The sequence below is a fragment of the Arabidopsis lyrata genome (assembly GCF_000004255.2).
Source record: "Arabidopsis lyrata subsp. lyrata unplaced genomic scaffold ARALYscaffold_3, whole genome shotgun sequence".
NCBI classification, from domain to species: Eukaryota; Viridiplantae; Streptophyta; class Magnoliopsida; order Brassicales; family Brassicaceae; genus Arabidopsis; species Arabidopsis lyrata.
In genome coordinates this window covers 11,013,649-11,033,533 of record NW_003302553.1, presented here as the reverse complement: position 1 = coordinate 11,033,533, position 19,885 = coordinate 11,013,649, and the positions used below count along the sequence as shown (strand labels likewise).

Sequence of the window (19,885 nt, the reverse complement as noted above, 5' to 3'; positions counted from 1 at the left end):
TGCAAGGTGTGAAGGCTCCTTCATCCCTTTCCGAAGCTTTATGTCACAAAATGGACTGTGGGATGTCCAACATTCTGGCAATATGCTTTCCTGGAGAGGACAGAGACACACGCACTTCATTCACTCACGACTGGATAGATCCTTGGCAAATGTCTCTTGGTCAGAATCTTATCCTTCAGGCCGGTGTAGGTATCTCAGGTTCGAAGGCTCGGATCACAGACCGCTGGTCACTTATTTTGATCCTACCAAAGTCAGACCCAAAGGTGTTTTTAGGTTTGATAGGCGCTTAAGAGAAAAAGACGAGATCCAAGCGTTGATCAGAGATTCATGGAGCCAAGCAGACCACGAAAATCTCTTTGCAAAATTCGGGAGATACAGAAGAAGGCTAATTCAATGGGCTAAAGAGCAGAACTTACAAAAGGTCCAGGACCTCAAGCGCAAACAAGAGGCACTCGAAACAGAGCTCTCAGCCCGAATCCCTAATAATGAGCTGATAAGCTCTATTTCTGCTCTGCTTGCGGCACTTTATAAAGAGGAAGAGGAGTTTTGGCGTCAAAGAAGCAGAGTGCTTTGGCTCCAAGCGGGTGACCAAAATTCTAGCTTCTTTCATGCAGTTACAAGGGGGCGCAAGGCTCTTAATCGCTTCTCTGTGATAGAGGATGAACAAGGCTCAGAGGTACATGAAGAGAAGAAAATTACGGAGACTGTGGCAGGTTTCTATGAGAAGCTTTTTACTGCAGCCTCCAGTACTCAGCTTCAAGTGGTGGAAGAAGCTATCCAACCAAAGATAACGACGGCTATGAATGAGAAGCTTCTCCGCAGGCCCTCAGAGAAAGAGATTCACGAGGCAGTCCTTGATATAAATGCGGATAAAGCGCCGGGACCAGACGGTTTTTCAGCAGGGTTCTACCATTCTTACTGGGAGATAATTGGAGAGGATGTGACAAAGGAGATTCGGGACTTCTTCAACAGTGGTGAACTGCACCCGCGGCATAATGAGACTCACATTAGGCTCATTCCAAAGAACCTAGCTCCTAAGAAGGTTGCGGACTATAGACCAATTGCTTTGTGTAGTGTTCACTACAAAATTATAGCAAAATTTTTATCCAAAAGGCTGTAGCCCCTTTTACCAGGCCTTATTTCGCAGCACTAATCCGCTTTTGTTCCCGGGAGAGCCATATCAGATAACGTCCTGATTACCCATGAGGTTTTGCATTTCTTTCGTGTCTCGGAAGCTAAGGTGCATTGTGCAATGGCGGTAAAGACGGATATGAGCAAAGCGTATGATCGCATTGAATGGTCTTTCCTCAAAGCGGTTTTCTTGAGGTTTGGGTTCCATGAATTGTGGACAGATTGGGTGCTAAATTGTGTCTCCTCGGTGAACTACTCTTTCCTCATCAATGGATCACCGCAAGGGCAGGTCATCCCATCTCGAGGTCTTCGCCAAGGCGACCCTCTCTCGCCCTACCTTTTTATTCTTTGTACCGAAGTCCTTTCGGGCCTTTGCAAGAATGCTCAAGTAAAAGGTACTCTCCTGGGGATGAGAGTTGCTCGTCGGAGCCCGTTGATAAACCATCTTCTCTTTGCTGATGACACGATGTTTTTTAGCAAAACAAGTGTCAAGAGTTGTGAAACCCTCATGACAATCCTCAAAAGATACGAAAGCGCCTCGGGACAGTGCTTAATGTGGCTAAGTCCGGAATCACTTTCTCCTCCAAAACGCCTCTGGAAGTGAAAGAAAGAGTAAAGAAGATACTTGGCATCACCAATGAAGGAGGGATAGGGAAGTATCTAGGGCTTCCCGAACACTTTGGGCGCAAGAAAAAGGATATTTTTACGGGCATTGTTGACAAGGTGAGACAAAGAACCCTTTCTTGGTCTACACGGTTTCTTTCCGGGGCGGGGAAACTAGTCTTGCTAAAGGCGGTGTTAGCAGCCATGCCCTCATACGCGATGTCGTGTTTTAAGCTGCCCCTTTCCCTTTGTAAGAGACTTCAATCGGCTTTCACTCGGTTTTGGTGGGACGATAAACCGGATAAAAGGAAAATGAGTTGGGTGGCGTGGGAGAAGCTAACCTCATTGAAATCAGAGGGAGGATTGGGATTCAGAGATTTGGCTACCTTTAATGACTCACTCTTGGCTAAAATAGGTTGGAACTTGATTAGAAAGCCAAATTCTCTTTTGGCTAAGGTACTACTGGGCAAGTACTGCCACTCTTCTCCTTTTATGGAGGTCTCTACCCTCTCTAATGCGTCACATGGGTGGAGAGGGATCTTGGCAGGGAGAGATATCTTAAGGAAAGGTCTGGGATGGATTGTTGGTAACGGTGAGGACATAAATGTGTGGAACTCACCATGGTTGTCAACCTCGACCCCAAGATGTCCCTTAGGCCCTCCTAATAAAGACTCTTTGAATTTCAAAGTTAAAGATCTTCTCTGCTCGCAAACTCTCCAATGGAACCGTGTAGAGATTTTAAAGTTTTTACCTCATCATGAGGAGGATATACTCAGTTTGGTTTTGAGTTCTACACATCGACCAGATAAGCTGCGATGGTTACCTGTCAAATCAGGCTCTTATTCCACAAAGTCTGGATATGCAGTGGCAAGAGGAGATCCTGCTCAAGCTCCTGCAGAGGACTTTAACTGGAAATCTAACATTTGGAAAGTAAACACCTCCCCGAAGATACGTATGTTCTTATGGAAAGCAACTAGAAAAGCTTTACCAGTCGGGACTGCTTTGTCCAGCAGAGGCATTGTAGCGGAAACGGCGCGTAAGCGATGCGGTCAGCTTGAGGACGCTGTCCACATTTTCCTGAGCTGCAGCTACGCTGCTAAGGTATGGGATCTTGCGCCAGTCCTTCACAAGCCAAGATCGGAAGACTGCCCATCGGTGAAAAAGCTCCTCGAAAAGGCCCGAGCTTCTCTGTCTCTTCCACCAGTTGGTTTGGGAACTGCTCCCCTGTTTCCCTGGATTCTTTGGTTCCTGTAGAAAGCCCGAAACTTCCTTATTTTTGAAGATCGATGTTTCACAGAAGAAGAAACTCTGCAAAAGGCGATTACAGAGGCGAAATCATGGTAGGGAGCAAAACTGCAACAACCACCTAAAAAGCAGCAGAGTAGTGCGGGGAAAAAGACAGCGACTCATGCTGAGGCTTTCCTCTGTTTTTCAGATGGGGCTTGGCAGGCTGGAACGCGTATTGGTGGAATGGGATGGTTAGTTAAGAACCCCCTGAACTCAGTTTCCCTCCAAGGATCGTCATCAAGACCCTTTGTGACTTCAGCTCTTGTGGCTGAGGCACTTGCAATGAAGGCCGGAATCAACGCAACCTTTGCTTCGGGTGTATCAAGGCTGGCCTGCTTCTCGGATTGTCAAGAACTTGTTATTCTTCTCAACTCCGAAGGCCATGCGAATGAGCTAGATGGAATCCTAGCTGATATCTCTTCTCTTAGTTGTTGTTTTGAATCTATTTCCTTTCACTTTGTTTCGAGGGTGGACAATGCTCAGGCGGATGCCTTAGCGAAATCTGCTCTCCTGTCTTGTAATCTCATTTAATTGAATGAATGTTTGCACAAAAAAAAATGTTAATATATGCATTCATTTTATACCATGTCACCTATTGAATTTGAAACCAATAAATGGAGTTATACGTTGAGTTATGCTTTGGCTATTAAATACGGAATGGCTATGGTGTGTTGTGGTCCAAAACATTCATTTCAAAAAATAAATAAATTTTGTTTGACTATTAAGTGAAAATGTCACGAGTTCAATTCAATGCCATACTCTTTAAAAAAACTTATATAGTATTAAGTATGCATGCAGATTTATGGAATTTGGAATCGTCGCACACCCATATCATGTACACATATATAAGAACACTAATTCTTATTCATTTTTTTTTACCGTAGTTTCTATGTCGAAATTTCCGACAATCGTAAAAACCGCGTAAAGATACTAAATCACAAGAAATTTACTATATCTCTTCGTTTTTACATTCGTGCATTAGATTCAAATATCTGGTTAATTGCTTACATATAAAAAGAGATCCGTGGGAGCAATCAAAAATGTGTTGTTATTCGCTAGATTGATATTTACATTTCACTGATTTTAACATAATTTTTTTGTGACCCCAACCTCTGCCCCATTCTGGTTACCTCTCTCCGTTATCAGTGAAATGTGTCAATAATCTAGCCAAATAACATTCTGATTATATATAGCATTTATATGAGCCTCGATACTTAAAGAGTGTTAGGTTGCTTAAGGGTAGATAGATCACAATATTAACATAGTATCATGTAGGTTTCATCATTGAGTGAGTGTCTTTCGAACACTTTTCTGGTGGGTAAATTAATAATAAAGATATAATTGCACCATCTTTTGGCTTCTTATTTTTAAAGCTTTAGAATCTATTCCATTCAATGCATTATTTACCCAAAATGAGGATTAGTACTTAAATATTATAATAGTGCACTCAATAATTGTGTGTTTTAAAGAAAAATTATGACTTCTGGCGCTTTCCAGTATACTTTTAAACATTGTTTTTTTTTTTTTTTCAAATATTGATTAGAAAATAAATTCGAAGTGATGGGAAAATTCTCTTTATTACGAAGTTCAAAATTAATTTTGTTGCTATCACATTTTTATGAAAGTAATCATCTATTTATATTCATGCCTTTGGATACCAAAAGTATGCATTCTTTGAAAAAAATATAGATCTATATTTTTAAAAAGGGGTTTGTTTCTTAATCCCCAAGTTAGTCGAATAACTCGTATTATTTGATGTGGAATAAAGATTAAAGACCCAAACTTTAAAGAGGAACAAATGGGGTTATAGAATATATCCTTATCGATAAAATAAAAATAAAAATACTTGGAAAAATTTTCACGCAGACAAATGCCCATTTATTGAAACCTCAAGAAATAGGGAAAATTCCCAAAAAAAACCAAAGTAATTTTTATTTAGATGTTTAATGCCTAATTATTTTTGATTGGAATAAAAGTATTTCAACTAATTATTCGTGGTCATAAAATATCTTCTATATAAACTATTAGTAGAATCAAACCCGCACGTTAACATGCATTAACAAACGTAATGGAATTAACAAACGGTGTAAAATATCAAATTGTTAATTAATATATACAATCGTTTAAAAAAGATATGCGAATATGTTGTGGTCTAGTGGTAAACGACGGGGAAGGAGAGTAAAAAAAAAAAAAAAAACAGAGATCGGCAAAAGAGAAGAAGAGGAAAAAAAAAACAATTTGACTCTACTGGAATCGAACCTGGGTCATGCAAATAGAGTAAGCCGCACTATTCCACTGGACCACGTTAAAATTATCATAAATTATAAGAGCAGATTATATATATAGATTAAGTTATATGAGAATGATATTTACCGCCGTTAGTTAGTTCTTTTACGTCCTTTAGTTGATTCTACCAATAGTTTATATACGAAGTATTTTATGATCACGAATAATTAGTTGAGGTATTTTTATTCCAATAAAAATTAATTGGGTATTAAACGTCCAAATAAAAATTATTTTAGGTTTTTTTTTGTGAATTTTCTCTCAAGAAATATATATGGTCGAAATTTATCAAACGGACATGGAAAATTTACTAGTAACAAGTATTTTTTTTTTTTTTTTTTTTTTTTTAGTAACAAGTATTAATAACAATGTTGTAAAAATTTGGTCCAAACTTGACAGCCAGAAATCGAAATATGCATTGACTACATGTATAAGATCAGATGTTGCTTAAACTTTGATTTGTTCAAATTATTTACATCATACAACGGTCTAAAATCTTCAAACGGTCTTTAAATACCAAACTTTTCACGTGACTACACGGTCCACACAAACTAATTCACGGACGTATTCACTACTGTACCGCTCGGATAAAACAATTAGTCAAAAACAATTTATTCTTTTGAATAATAACTCAAATTTATTTACTTTGATTAGAATAAAAATAACAAAACGAATAAGATTGTCATATCATTATCAAAAAGTTTCGTCCCTTGTATCTTATTTATTGTCAATGATATATTTTGGTTTTCGGAGCTATTCGTTGCAAGGAAGCCTAGAGTAACATCTACACTCATGGTAGTCCTTCTTACGCCATCTGATGTTATTACAGTCGCAACGAGCATATCTTCTTATCTCACGCGTCGCCATTTGTCCTTGGCACAATTGATTTCCATTGGCGCCACAAGTTCCAGCGTATTGATTGAAAAATTTACATATAGAAACCACATCTTGTGTTTTCACCTCTATTATTTGCAAGCAACCACCAAAAAAAGAAGTTTAATTGTAGATAAAGATTTTAGCTAAACGATTTGATGATACAAAGTTTTTAACTTTTTCACTCAGCTTTTTCGATAAAAATGAATCATATCTAAAAAAGAATTATAAATTACCTTTGACATGATTCAAAACGAGAAACATAGAAACACATAAGGCTAGAAGCGAAGTAGCAGATCTCATTATTCCAAAAATTAATAAATGGTTGTTTGTGTTAATTGCAGGAACTTCTTTTTTTTCTTAATGTGGTAATATATAATCTTATACTTTTTGTTTGTTACTCAAAATATATATAGTCGATACTCTAAAAAAAGATATATATGATAAATAATAGCGAACACCATATACAATATGTGAAAAGTAAATGTTTGGCCAAGTCAAAGAGATAAGATTAGATCGTTGGTTTATTTTTAGAAAGAAAAACACATTTTCGTTTTGTTGAACTAATTGAAGATAGGAAATTCTAGTTGAACATGGCAACATGCAATATAAATAAAAATCCATTAATTCTTTAATCCAATGATAACCAATCATAAATGAGATTTCTTTCCTTGCATATGTTTTTCTTTTCTTTCAAAATATTTTATACAGTCTGATTAATTTAATAATTTTTTTATTGAAACTGATTATGGTAAATAACATTTAATTACATATATTCTCCCTTGTGTAAGACATGAAATGTTTTTAATATTAACATGGATTATATTAGAATATTAAGCCTGTGTTTTATTTTATTTAACTTCGTTAAAGAAAACAACTACAAGAAAACAACAATACTGTGAGATTTGCAAAATATTTAGATCAAAGGATTACACATCTTTAATGATAAAGACGTGTCAAAAAAAGGATGCCAATGATATGATTTTTACGTCCTTATAAAAATAATCCTATATTGATTTATATTTCTGTTATACCTTGAGATGAAATTACTTTAGGAATTTAATTCAACATATTCATGATGTACATCATACTCACCAGTACGTAAATGTTCCTATTAAGGTTTTTCAAAGACCGTCTTCAATAACTAAAAGGTATATAATTATCACTAGAGCTTTATGACATTGTTAAATAAATGCCACAAAGAGTAGTAAGAGAGGATGATACACTGTAAGTCTTTTTTATCCCGTAATATTATATCTCAAAATAACTAAACAAACTGAACAAGAAAAAGATCGACGCATAAACAAACTAGATTTTGAATAATATTAGAACACAAAAATAACTATATTTGAAAAGAGAAACAAATCAAAATAGACTGACATACATATTGTTCGACATATAACTATAAAAAACTCTGGTCCCTTATCTCTTATTTTTGGCAAATATAATTTGGTTTGAACCTATTGATTGCAAGGAAGCTTCATATAACATGTGCAGCGATGGTGTTTTTGCTTTCGCCATATGGTGTCTTGACAATCGCAACGCTTATATTTTACATACGATCAGCCATTTCGCGGTTACAAAACATGTTTCCGTCAGCAGGACATTTTCCGAGATTTTCATAACCACTTATTTTACAAAGTGGAACCAATCGTTGTGCCTTCACTTCTACTGCTTTCAACCACCAAAACAAAACATAGATAAATTTTCAGCTAGAAAATCCAAAAAACTTTTAGCTAAACAATTCATAACCAAAAGATTTCGATTAATTTACAACACCATATTTGTTAATAGGAACCATAATTCACGAATAAATAATAAAAATCAAAAGTTATTACGTACCTTTAAAAATGTTCAAAACAAAAAAACATGAGAATGCACAAAACTACAAACGAAGTAACACACCTCATGACTCCAAAAATTAATCAAAAGTCGTTTCTGTGACTTGCAAAAACTTAGTATTTTTAAGATTAAAAAGTGAATATACTTTTTTATCGGCACTCATACTATATATATTCAACACACTAAAAAAAGATTTCAATATTAAGTTATAAAAATAAACTAGGATAAAGTCAACTAGAGAGATAAAAGTGGTAGTTTAGTTTTGGATTTTTATTTTTTTTTATTTTTAATATACTAATTGAGAATATTTAAAAATCTAGTGTTGAACTTATCAATCTGTAAAAAGAATCGTTTGTAGCGAAAACAATATATGGCTTGTAGGAAAAGCTATAAAGGCGCATACACGGGAAGTTAAAATGAGTGTTTTTCTTTTCATTGAAAATATATGTGGTAGACAAATTTTAAGTTAATTACTTAGATGTTGTAAGACAACAATTTCTGTTTAACATGACATGAATTGTATAAATGGAATCTATGTTATGTTCCACTTATAAGGCTTTCATTTTTTTTTAAATTCATATGTGCATTTAAACTCAAATATTCTAAACATTGTAGAAATTATAGTATTCTGGTTGAGGTAAAAAGGATGATACTTTAGAATTCAATTCGAAAACGGGTATATACATGACCAGTGGCGGATCCAGAAATTATTTTTAGGGGGGTCAAATTTTTTTTTCAATTATGTTATATAGTTTATTATATTAAAATATTATCAAACACTAGAAAATCAAAACATTATTTATTATTTTTATAATTAATTAGGAAAAAAGTATACAATTTCCAATAGATGCTGTGATTTTTTAAAAGAATAAAAAATTAATAGCAATCAATACAACGTACTAAAGATGTTAAAAACCAAAAATTAACCAAAATTGTGAGACTCAAGTATCGAACCCTGGTTTAGGGGAGTCAGTTCTATCACATTCTACCAACTTTGCTACAAGTACTTTAGTTATTTTGAAGCATTATACTATATTTGAATATTTAACATGGGTCAGTTGACCCACCTCTTTCCTTAGTGGGTCCGCCACTGTACATGACACGGCCAATATCGTAAAAATAATCCTATTCATGAAAACGGATATTTCTGTTCTCTATCTTAAGATGAAACTTCAGGAAGTTAATTCAACTCATTCACGACATTCATTACGTACATGACGTCCTATTAAGGTGTTTCAAACACCATCTTCTACAACTACAAAGTATATAAAAGGTTAAAAAAATCACTAGCGTTTAATTTTCTGATTCAAATTGTTAAATAAACGTAATAAAGAATGAGTAAGAGATGATAATACACCATAAATATTTTTATTGTTTAGTTTTATAACTCAAATTAACAAAGAAAAACTGAACAAGAAAAAGATTGATTGAATAAAGGAACTACGTTTTGAGAATTTAACTCATAACTATTCATTCTTTTTTTTTTTGGTAAGAGACCGGGAAGCAGGGCCTCCCAGAATTTATTAAATTAAAAACAGAAAAATTATACCGGAATCATTCTTGGTCGCGTAAACCCAAAAACGTCACCCCTTACAATCGAAACAAGTAGAATCATCACTCTTCATTCTATTTGAATACAAAAGTAACTAAATTTGAAAAAAAAAGAAATAACAAAATGGATTGATATATATTGTCAATCATATAACATACAAATGCTCACGGCCCTTATCTCTTATTTTGAGAAAGTGCATTTTGGTATTTGAACTATTCGTTGCAAGGGAGTCTCAGATAACATGTGCATTGATAGTGGTCTTTCCCTCGCCATTTAATAGTGTTTTGACAGTCGCAACGCTTAAATGTCCTATCAGGCGACGCCAATTGGCGATTACACAAGTTGCTTGCATCATGGATAGTTATGGGGCATTTTCCAGGGGTTAGAAGACCAGTCATTTTACACAGAGGTTTCCGTCGTTGTGCTTTCACATCTACTGTTTCCAAACAAACACAAATAAATATTTAACTAAACTTTACTGATAAACAAAGGATTTTCTTAATCAATACTTGCATATCCTAAAATAAAAATTATAAGACAAATTAAACTAATATATTACCTTTAACATTGTTTAACACAAGGAACATGAGAATACACAAAACTACAAACGATGTAGCACACCTCATGACTCCAAAATTTAATCAAAAGTCGTTTTCTATGCAGAAACTTTTCGTAATTTTGAGATGAAATAAGTAAATATATTTTTATCTGAAATTCGTGATTATATATAATTGATAAAACACTAAAAATAGGTGTTCATATTAAAATAGAATAAATAAATTTCAAATATGAAAAAAATTACTGGTCAACAAAGTAGACAAAATTGTAGTTTATTTTTGGAAAAAATATATATTGCATTATTTTAATATACGAATTGCGACTTATATTTAGGAATTTCCTATTGAACATGTCAATGTATACAAAAAATCTATTGTTAGTTTGTTACCACCCAATTTTAGTCATTACAGATATGTGTCAATAGGCTACAAAACATTTCTAAATGATGTCAAGAAAAATAATCCCTAGACACAACCATTAATACTTTGTTGGCAATGACACGGATGAGTATGACAATGAACTGGATGGCTTGGAACAAGTTGTGCAATAGTAAATCGGAAGGAGGGTTAGGTTTTCGGAATGTAGACGACTTTAATTCAGCCCTGTTAGCTAAACAATTATGGCGGTTGATTACGGTTCCAGATTCTCTTTTTGCGAAGGTGTTTAAAGGGCGGTATTTTCGGAAATCCAATCCCTTGGAAAATATAAAATCATATTCCCCATCATATGGATGGCGTAGTATTTGTTCAGCTAGATCTCTGGTTAATAAAGGACTTATTAAAAGGGTCGGATCTGGGAAATCCATCTCAGTTTGGGAGGATCCCTGGATTACAGCTCAATTCCCGAGACCAGCAAAGAGTAATGGTTCACCTGTTGATCCATTGTTAAAAGTTAATAGTCTTATAGATAGTCGGTCGAATTTTTGGAATATTGCTCTCTTAGAGGAGCTCTTTGATCCAGAAGATATCGCCATCATAAGTGCCCTACCTGTGGGTGCGCCAACTAAGGAGGATACATTGGGTTGGCATTTTACAAAATCCGGAAAATATACAGTCAAATCAGGATATCATACCGCTCGGTTAGGAAATTTGGAGACAAATTTCTCATTGATTGGACCAGACATCAAACCGTTAAAAGCACATTCTTGGCAAGTGCATTGTCCACCTAAGATACGTCATTTCTTATGGCAAATTTTAACGGGTTGTGTACCAGTTACGGAAAATTTGCGGAGAAGGGGAATTGATTGTGATACAGGTTGTGCTAGATGTGGCGAACTAGTGGAAACAATCAATCATACACTCTTTCAGTGCCACCCGGCACGACAGGTTTGGGCACTCTCTCAGATTCCTACGGCAATGAGAATTTTTCCAACGGAATCTATTTTTGTGAATTTGGACCATTTATTTTGGAGAATATCTTCAGAATTTGACTCTTTAGCCTTTCCATGGATTATCTGGTATATATGGAAAGCAAGGAATGAAAAAATATTTGAAAATATTGATAAAGATCCGTTAGAGGTATTACGGTTAGCGGAAAAAGAAGCACAATTGTGGCAGTCAGCCCAAATTGAGCTTCATCATGAAAATCATGGTACTGTGGAATTGGTAAATCGTTCTCAAGTGGGGAATACTTCACTTGACTCGAATTTTTCTGGATACCGTTGCTTTGTGGATGGATCGTGGAAAGAAAGTGATAAGTTCTCCGGTACAGGATGGTTATGTACATCATCAAACGGAGAGCCGCCAACCATGGGAGCTGCAAATCTCTGTCGAAGTTTATCTCCATTACATACCGAGTTCGAGGCCCTTCTCTGGGCGATGAAGTGTATGATTGGTGCAGATAATCAAGAGGTAGAGTTCCTTACAGATTGTTCTGATCTGGTGAAGATGGTGTCTTCTCCAACCGAATGGCCGGCGTTTTCAGTGTACTTGGAGGAATTTCAGAGCGACAAGGAAGAATTCTCAACCTTCTCTTTATCTTTAATTTCTCGTAATGCTAATGTAAAAGCGGATCATCTGGCACGAAAAGTTCGTACAGAATCGCTTCATATCACATTTGTAAACAACATTCCCCAGGAATGGCTCTTTTGAGCTCTAATTAATTTCGGACGACAAAAAAAAAAAGAGTATGACAATGAACTTTTTAGTGACTAAACTGCTACGGATAGCCACTACAAATGTGTGTGGCCAGTTACTAGCTGGGATTATTGTCTAAAATGCCATTTTTTAGGAAAAACTTACGAAAATGCCATTTTTTGAATAGTTTACGGATTTTGCCCTTTTTTAACACTTAAAAATGTACGTATTTTGTGATTTTTTTTGCAAAAATACGTACTTTATACCAAATACTAAACCCTAAGAACAAATGAAACCGACTAAACCCAAACATAACGAGTAAAACGCATGTTAAATCATATTTTTGGAACCTGAAAAAGGGCAAAATCTACAAACTATTCAAAAAATGGCAAAATCCACAAATGCTACTATAAAAAAGGGCAAAATCCGTAATTAATTCGTTACTAGCTACATTTATGTTCAATCTCGTTCGCCGGTTTTGGAACATGTTTTATGGTTGTTTTGCACTTCCGTTATTAAAAAACAGACTGGCTAGCTAGGCTTCTGGTTCCGAACCAGACCAACTAACCGATCTGGTCTGATTTTAAAATCACTGTTTATTGAAGTGTAAACTTAAAAAAAAAAACAAATTGTTATTCAAACTCATAGATTGGCTAAATTATCAAATACTGTTGATGATTCTAATTTTGTCAACAACATGATCGGAGAGCCGATTTTGCATTTGGATTGTGGCCTTTCTCTTCCTCTCTGTCTAGTCTCAATGAGTAGCTCATAAGAATCTCGATTTCTTCATCTTTGGAATAACATTGCTAATATGTTATGATGTTCTTGACGAGGATCTTGATTGTGTATATAGTTCTCGTGAATATCAACGTGTAGGATATCATGTAACTTTTTACCGGATTCCAAAATAATGTCGTGGAAACAAATTTTAATCCAAAATTTGTAAAATTGAAGGCTCAAACCTTGAACTTTAGAAACAAAACTGTATTTATATTAAACAACATTACTGATTCACTTAAAAGATTTTTGATGAAATAACAAAAAAAACAATTATATCAACTAAAATCACCATGGCTGCCCGCCCTCACCGTCACCATTATCGTCGCGGCCACTGCCATCGTTATCGCCATGGCCACATGCCGTTATTGTCGCATCCACGACCATCGATTTTGTTAAACTGGAGACTTATATATGAAAAAGAAGCCCTTGCAAGCCATCACCTCCGTAAATTGAAGAATGTCTAATCGAATACAATTGGTTTATATATTTTTATGGTTTAAAAGTATATAATTATATAAATAAGTTAAATGCATGACTTATTTCAATAATCATTAATTTGATATGATAATAAAATAAATAAATGGAATAAACATTCATTATGAGATGAGAAAATACATCAAGTTTTTTTCATCTTCCAATATTAAAAAGATTGATTGAGATACTCAAACTACTTTTATATATGAATTTATAATTTATTTATTTTTAATTAAAAAATAAAAGAATTTTCAAAATAGATTGACATAAACTATATGTCTTCCAAATTAATACCAAAATATCTTGTAAATAGATATTGGTTTTTGCTAGTAGAAAACTTAGCAAGGATTAGGACGGCCACCTAAACATACGCACGAATAAACGTCCTTGTTTCCTACCCTGGTGTCCTTACACGGCCTGCAACGAGAACCATTCTTTTGGTTCTCTGGAAAATATGTAGTCCTTTTAAATTCATCCAAACAAAACTGAACTTTGTTAGCCCCACATTTTCCAGGGTTCATCAGCTTATATGGACAATTTCTTCTTACTTCCCTTCCTAAAATCAATCAATTAAAAACAACAATATACGTTTTAGTTAAACAACTGATGATATTAAAAGATTAAAAGCTTTATTTTAAACACCATCTTGTATGATTGAAATAATCAAATGTTTTCGCATCTAACGAATGACATATAAAAATCTAAACGAAAATAATATATTACCTTTAACATTGTTTGTAACGAGCAACATAAGAAAAAATAAAAGTATAGACGAAGTAACAAATCTCATGATTCAAAATTTTAATAAAAGCTTGTGTTTCTTACTTGTAGAAATTGGTTGTTTTTCTTTATAAATATACTTAAAACACACTTAAAATAGATTTTTATTCAATTAGGGGGAAAAATAACACTAAAAATAGAAAAGATAATGTGGTAGGACTAAGTCAACGAGATAGAAAGAATCGGGTGTTATTTTTGGATAAATTATTCTTGATTACTAGTTTATTTTCAAATTTATTTGCATGTGTGGTTAGTAGAAAAAGCTGTTTTTAATCAAATTTAAATGGGGAGATTAAAGTTAAAGAAAATATGTGGTTAGCAGGGTTGAGTCGGTTCTTTCGGATTGAATACAGCGAAAATATGTGGTTAGTAGAAAAAGCTGTTTTTAATCAAATTTAAATGAGTTTTCTGCAAAACAACCTTCTAAGTCAATTTCGTTTACAAATTTACCTTTCAAGTCTGAATTATGCAAGTTAACTCTACAATCTCAAAAGTCACCCGCAATACTGCCCTCCCGTGTAGCGATGACGTGGCACTCAATAACTCCGTTAGAAAACATAAAGGGTTTTTGCAAAAAAAAAAAAACCTCCATGTAATTTTTTTTTTGCAAAACAAACCTCCATGTCAAATAAATGCAAGTCAAACCACAATCTCAAAAGGCATATGCAATAAAGCCCTTCCGTGTATCGCTGACATGGCAATCGATAACTTATTTTATGTAATGTAGAAGTATCATGCATCTCGAACCTCAACTTGGTTAATTCCTCCATCATAGCCTCATCCCACCATTTCCATATGTCATATGTGGCATGCCCCAGTCTAGGCCTGGGCATTCAGATTTCGGATTGGATTCGAATCAGATATATTCGGATTCGGATAATTCGGATATGAGAGTTTTGTGACTATTCGGTTCGGGTTTTGTGACTATTCGGTTCGGGTTCGGTTCCTGATTTTTTGGATTGGTTTTCGGATTTCAGGTTTTATGTCCAGGCCTACCCCAGTCTATCAAAATGCAACCAAAACTTCAACCAAAATTCAAAACTTTATATGAATCACTTAAAATTCAACCAAAATTCAACCAAGATTCAACCAAGATTTTCGATTATGTAAAAAACAATTCAACAATCACTTATAAAGTTTTGAATTTTGGTTGAATTTTGATAGACCGGAGTATATCACATATGGAAATGGTGGGATAAGACTATGATAGAATAATTAACCAATTTGAGGCTCGAGATGCATGATACGCATGATACTCCTACATACTACATTACATTAAATGAGTTATCGATTGCCACGTCATCGATACACGGAAGGGCTATATTGCAGGTGACTTTTGAGATTGTGGTTTGACCTGCATTTATTTGACATGGAGGTTTGTTTTGCAAAAAAAAATTTACATGGAGGTTTTTTTTGCAAAAACCCCTTATGTTTTTTAACGGAGTTATCGAGTGCCACGTCATCGCTACACGGGAGGACAGTATTACGGGTGACTTTTGAGATTGTAGGGTTGACTTGCATAATTCGGACTTGAAGGGTAAATTTGCAAACGAAATTGACTTAGAAGGTTGTTTTGCAGAAAATCCAATTTAAATCAATGAAAAATGAGATTCTTTTTTTCTTCTTCTCATATTTAACTTTATTTTTATTTAAGGAAAGAGTTTTGATTATATTTAATATTGCAAATAGAATTATGAAAGCAAAACGTTTCTCGAACATTTAAAGGAAGCACTAATCTTGTAACTTTGCAGTTTCCATGGATGCAGCCGGAAAGAATAGATCCAAAACTATAATATATACCAACGTGTCTAGTATAAATCATGGAACTACGAGAGATGATTAATCGATGCAGTTACGAACGATTTTTACATGGACCTTGATAGGTAAATAAATCTAGTCAATCACAATTTTTCAAAAGTTGACGCAGAGTTTCTCACTTTCCCACTTAGGTCACGGATGCAAATTAACAAAAATTTAACGTAAATGTTAAACATGACAGTAATATTAGTACAAGCTACTCTTACGTTTTCTAGTAATAATAGTGAACTTAAAGCGAAGATGTCATTAAAAAAAAAAAACTCATAAGGAGGCTAAAACCTCATAAGATGAGATAGAGAAAGCAACGATTGGAGAAGGATGTTAATGGAGGTAACATCATCAACGCTATTTCCAACTCTCTGTGTTCATCAAGTTGTTGAATGATGAGATAGGAATATGAAAGTGGAGAAGTTTGAGGTTGAGGTTTTACGATGCTCTAAGGATTTCACCTACTCCTGGGTTTGCTCAGTTGAAACCTCAAAACCAGGCGGTATAAAGACAATGTCGTCCCAGTTTGATGTCGTGCTTTCCTGCAATTTCGCCCGGGAAACAGATTCAGCAAAACCCGTCATTCTTAAAGAAAAACGCATTACAGAACGTCTATGGTGTTTTTTCTTTGATTGTTTACCTTCATTCCCTTGACAATATCTTCGAAAACTGCAACCTTTGGAATACAAAATCATGCATTTTAATATGAGGTGGAGAAAATTATGGATTTACAAGAAAATGGGGAGATTAAAGTTAAAGAAAACCTGAATATCGCCTGGTTTCAGAGCAGGGTTGAGTCGGTTCTGTTGGCTGGACGCTCGTATTAGGGATTTTTCCAAGTCCTCCTGTCAAAACTCAACCAAGATTCAAGCTTGCCGATCATGTAACCAGTGTATGGACAAAGGTGAATTGGGTCTTGTAAGTTTAACTAACCTTTCTGAAGAAAACAGGGCGATAACTCATGTTTTCACTTCGTAGAATCAAGCTCTTTGACTGAGACAACACAAGTCAGATTGTTAAGAAAACTGGACATTAAGAAAAACATGTCTCGAACAAAAATTTAAAGGAAGCAATAATCTCAACATTTTGCAATTTCCATGGATGATAGATGCAGCCCTGTTAAAACGAAAAAGCTAGTCACAACCATTGAAAGTATTGGTTCTTTTGCACATTACCTGGAAAACTGGAACACCATGGAAGTCATCATCATCAATACCAGCTGTTTTCCTTTCCTGTATACACATATAGAAGAGATATATAATTTACTTGCAGTGTCTAACCAAATGCTACAGTCTGTTTTCAGAAAAATAAAGGTACATCTAGGAAGGATTACATCCATAAGACCTATATGCTGCAAAGAAACCTGACCACCTTTGAGTAAATATGTACCAAAACTGAATGCAATTAGTGTACTTCTAAGAAAACCAATCGTTGGCGCAGAAAAGGTTGTCAATATCAATATTCACCACAACATGGAATTTCCTAGCCAGAAGAGTGATGGCATGACACAAATCCAAAGAGTCAACTGAAGTCCTAAATCTTACATCTCCATGGTCTACGACTCTACGCCTAGGTTTTACCACACATTCTGTGAATTTCATGTCAGATAATATCAGAAATGTGATATAGAGGAAGAGTCTGAATGTCCGATAATAACGAGAAATGATTCTCTATATTTACTCACTCTCTGAATCCGCGTACAGAAAACAACTGAGAACAAACCAAATCAAAGCAGCAATGATGGAAGCCTAGGCTGAATTCCAAAGCACCCTAAACTCTCCTAAACCCAAACCAATGCTACACCAATCCAGACTCCCTTCTCATTCTCCCCCAACTTCCTTCTAATCAGTTACCTCTCTAGCTAACTGACTATCTATAGTCGCTGAAACAGAGCTACGATTCACTAAAGTAATTAAAAAGCTCCTGCACTAAACTAACACAAAGTCTCCTCATTGATGAATGATGACAGTCATGTTCAGCAGCTATAACGTCTATGGTGACAAATAGCAAAGCTTTTGAGTATCCAAAGATATATTCTATGGACAAATCAACTCACCTTCAAGGCATTTTTCACTTGAGTAGACTCAGGAATCAACCTAAATGCCACACCATTAACTTTTAACTGGAACACCTGCAACAACAACAACACACACAAATCAAAACCAGTAAACAAAACACAAATCGAGCTAATTGAGTTATTGATTCCTTATACCTTGCTAAGAGCAAGAGCAACAACTTTTGAACCTTCTTTCCTCATACGAGGATCCATACTCTTCATCTGTTTAAGAAGTGTCTCTGCATCTTCCTCTTTACAAAACAACAAACCCAGAGATTTCCCAGAAGAAGTCCCTGAAACCAACACAAACTCCTCGTTCGAATTACTCAACGCGTAAACAGGAACTCCCGCCAATCTCTCCTCAATAGCATCAGCCGTTAATCCTTTCCCGCTTCCGCGAACCGGAGCCGTCACCTGAGTCCTCGCACCACCACCGCCACCGACGTCGTCAGAAATTCTCGCCCAAACTGGTGCCTTACCAGAATTGAAACGAGAGATTCTAGAATCTAAAGCTTGCTTAGCTTGATCACGCAACGAATTGAGAGCAGAGAAGATATTACGGTTGTTGTTCTTGTTGGGGTTGAAGAGAGGATTAAGGGTTTGCGAAACGTTGTGGAGTAAATTGGAGCATTGAGATTGGAGATTTGAGAAGGATTGTTGTATGTTAAACTGGTTTTGATGTTTCGATGGTGGGAAAATGTTTGAATTCATTATTTTCTCGGGAAAATGATTTGCTTGAGAACTGAGAAAAATAGTGAGGGTTTTTGAAAGGCTTTGCGAAGAAGAAGAAGACAGTGAGGAAAAGATTTCATCTCTTTGCTTGAAGAAGAAAACAATTATAATTGCTTTTGTAAAGAAGCCCTCTAAGTATCTAATTTTTACAAATTTATCCTCTATGTTTTAAAATAGATTTTTTTTCGTCAGTTGACATCGTTAAACTATCAGAATTTGATTTTAGTTTCATTTAATAAACCTAAAACCGAGTTAAGAGGATCGGAATTTATCCCAAAACCCCGATAAGATAAATAACCCCTAAAAATGAAGAAAAAAAATTGAATTTTATTGTTTTTTTTTTTTTTGTCGTCTAGATTTATTATTAATTGCAAATTATGAGAACTGTTACATAGACGATTCTACAACTGACAATTCCTTCCGACCCTTACTAGATTCACGACAGACTACACTTCCTTCTTCGTAATCTTGATGAATACCTTCAATGATCCACGACCTCGCTACACTTCCTTCTCTGCGTAGAATCCTGGCGAACGGCTATAATTGTACATCGCTGGAGATCTCTTGCACACTTGCCTCCATTAATCTGCAAATTTGTTAATAAATCGCAATACCTGGGACTCGAACCCCAGACTTTTTGGTGTAGAAGCATTAATCAACCCTTGGTCAACCAATGGGCCAAGGGGGCTTCCACGAATTTTATTGTTTTATTTGCGATTTTGGATCTTAGAAAAAGACTAAAAATTTAAGAAAACTTATATTTGTTATGAAAGTTAAATAAAGAAGCTACATATAAAAACTTATGATAAATTTTTTTGTAAATTATTAATTAAATCTATCGTCACAGATTAATTTAACTTTTCTATTTCTATATAAACGATCGAATCGATCGCTTGAAATTCACTTCTTTTTTTTTTAACGTCTGAATTTATTATTTATTGCAAATTATGAGAACTGTTACATAAACGATTCTACAACGGACAATTTCTTCCGACCCTTATTAGATCCACGATATACGACACCTTCTTCACCTTCTTCTTCATACTCACC

General features: G+C 35.1%; 3 protein-coding genes across 3 annotated transcripts; all 3 read right to left on the bottom strand.

Moving 5' to 3' along the window:
• Positions 1–7,417: 7,417 nt before the first annotated feature.
• LOC110230491 (putative defensin-like protein 251) lies at positions 7,418–8,486 on the bottom strand. The gene is given in 4 exon segments (XM_021033683.1): positions 7,418–7,738; positions 7,741–7,848; positions 8,020–8,044; positions 8,046–8,486. Coding segments are annotated over 4 exon segments (276 nt in total). The 5' UTR covers positions 8,088–8,486; the 3' UTR covers positions 7,418–7,637.
• A 1,102-nt stretch (positions 8,487–9,588) lies between these two features.
• On the bottom strand, positions 9,589–10,259 carry LOC9321656 (putative defensin-like protein 252). Its single transcript, XM_002883409.2, has 2 exons — positions 10,131–10,259; positions 9,589–10,007 (listed from the first exon to the last, which is right to left on the bottom strand). The coding sequence occupies exons 1-2, from the start codon at positions 10,195–10,197 to the stop codon at positions 9,784–9,786; spliced, it is 291 nt and encodes a 96-aa protein (XP_002883455.1). The 5' UTR covers positions 10,198–10,259; the 3' UTR covers positions 9,589–9,783.
• Positions 10,260–16,123: 5,864 nt separating this feature from the next.
• Positions 16,124–18,903, bottom strand: LOC9321655 (protein TIC 22-like, chloroplastic). Its single transcript, XM_002883407.2, has 7 exons — positions 18,260–18,903; positions 18,104–18,178; positions 17,223–17,279; positions 16,981–17,040; positions 16,812–16,892; positions 16,688–16,723; positions 16,124–16,589 (listed from the first exon to the last, which is right to left on the bottom strand). The coding sequence occupies exons 1-7, from the start codon at positions 18,812–18,814 to the stop codon at positions 16,509–16,511; spliced, it is 945 nt and encodes a 314-aa protein (XP_002883453.1). The 5' UTR covers positions 18,815–18,903; the 3' UTR covers positions 16,124–16,508.
• Positions 18,904–19,885: the final 982 nt, after the last annotated feature.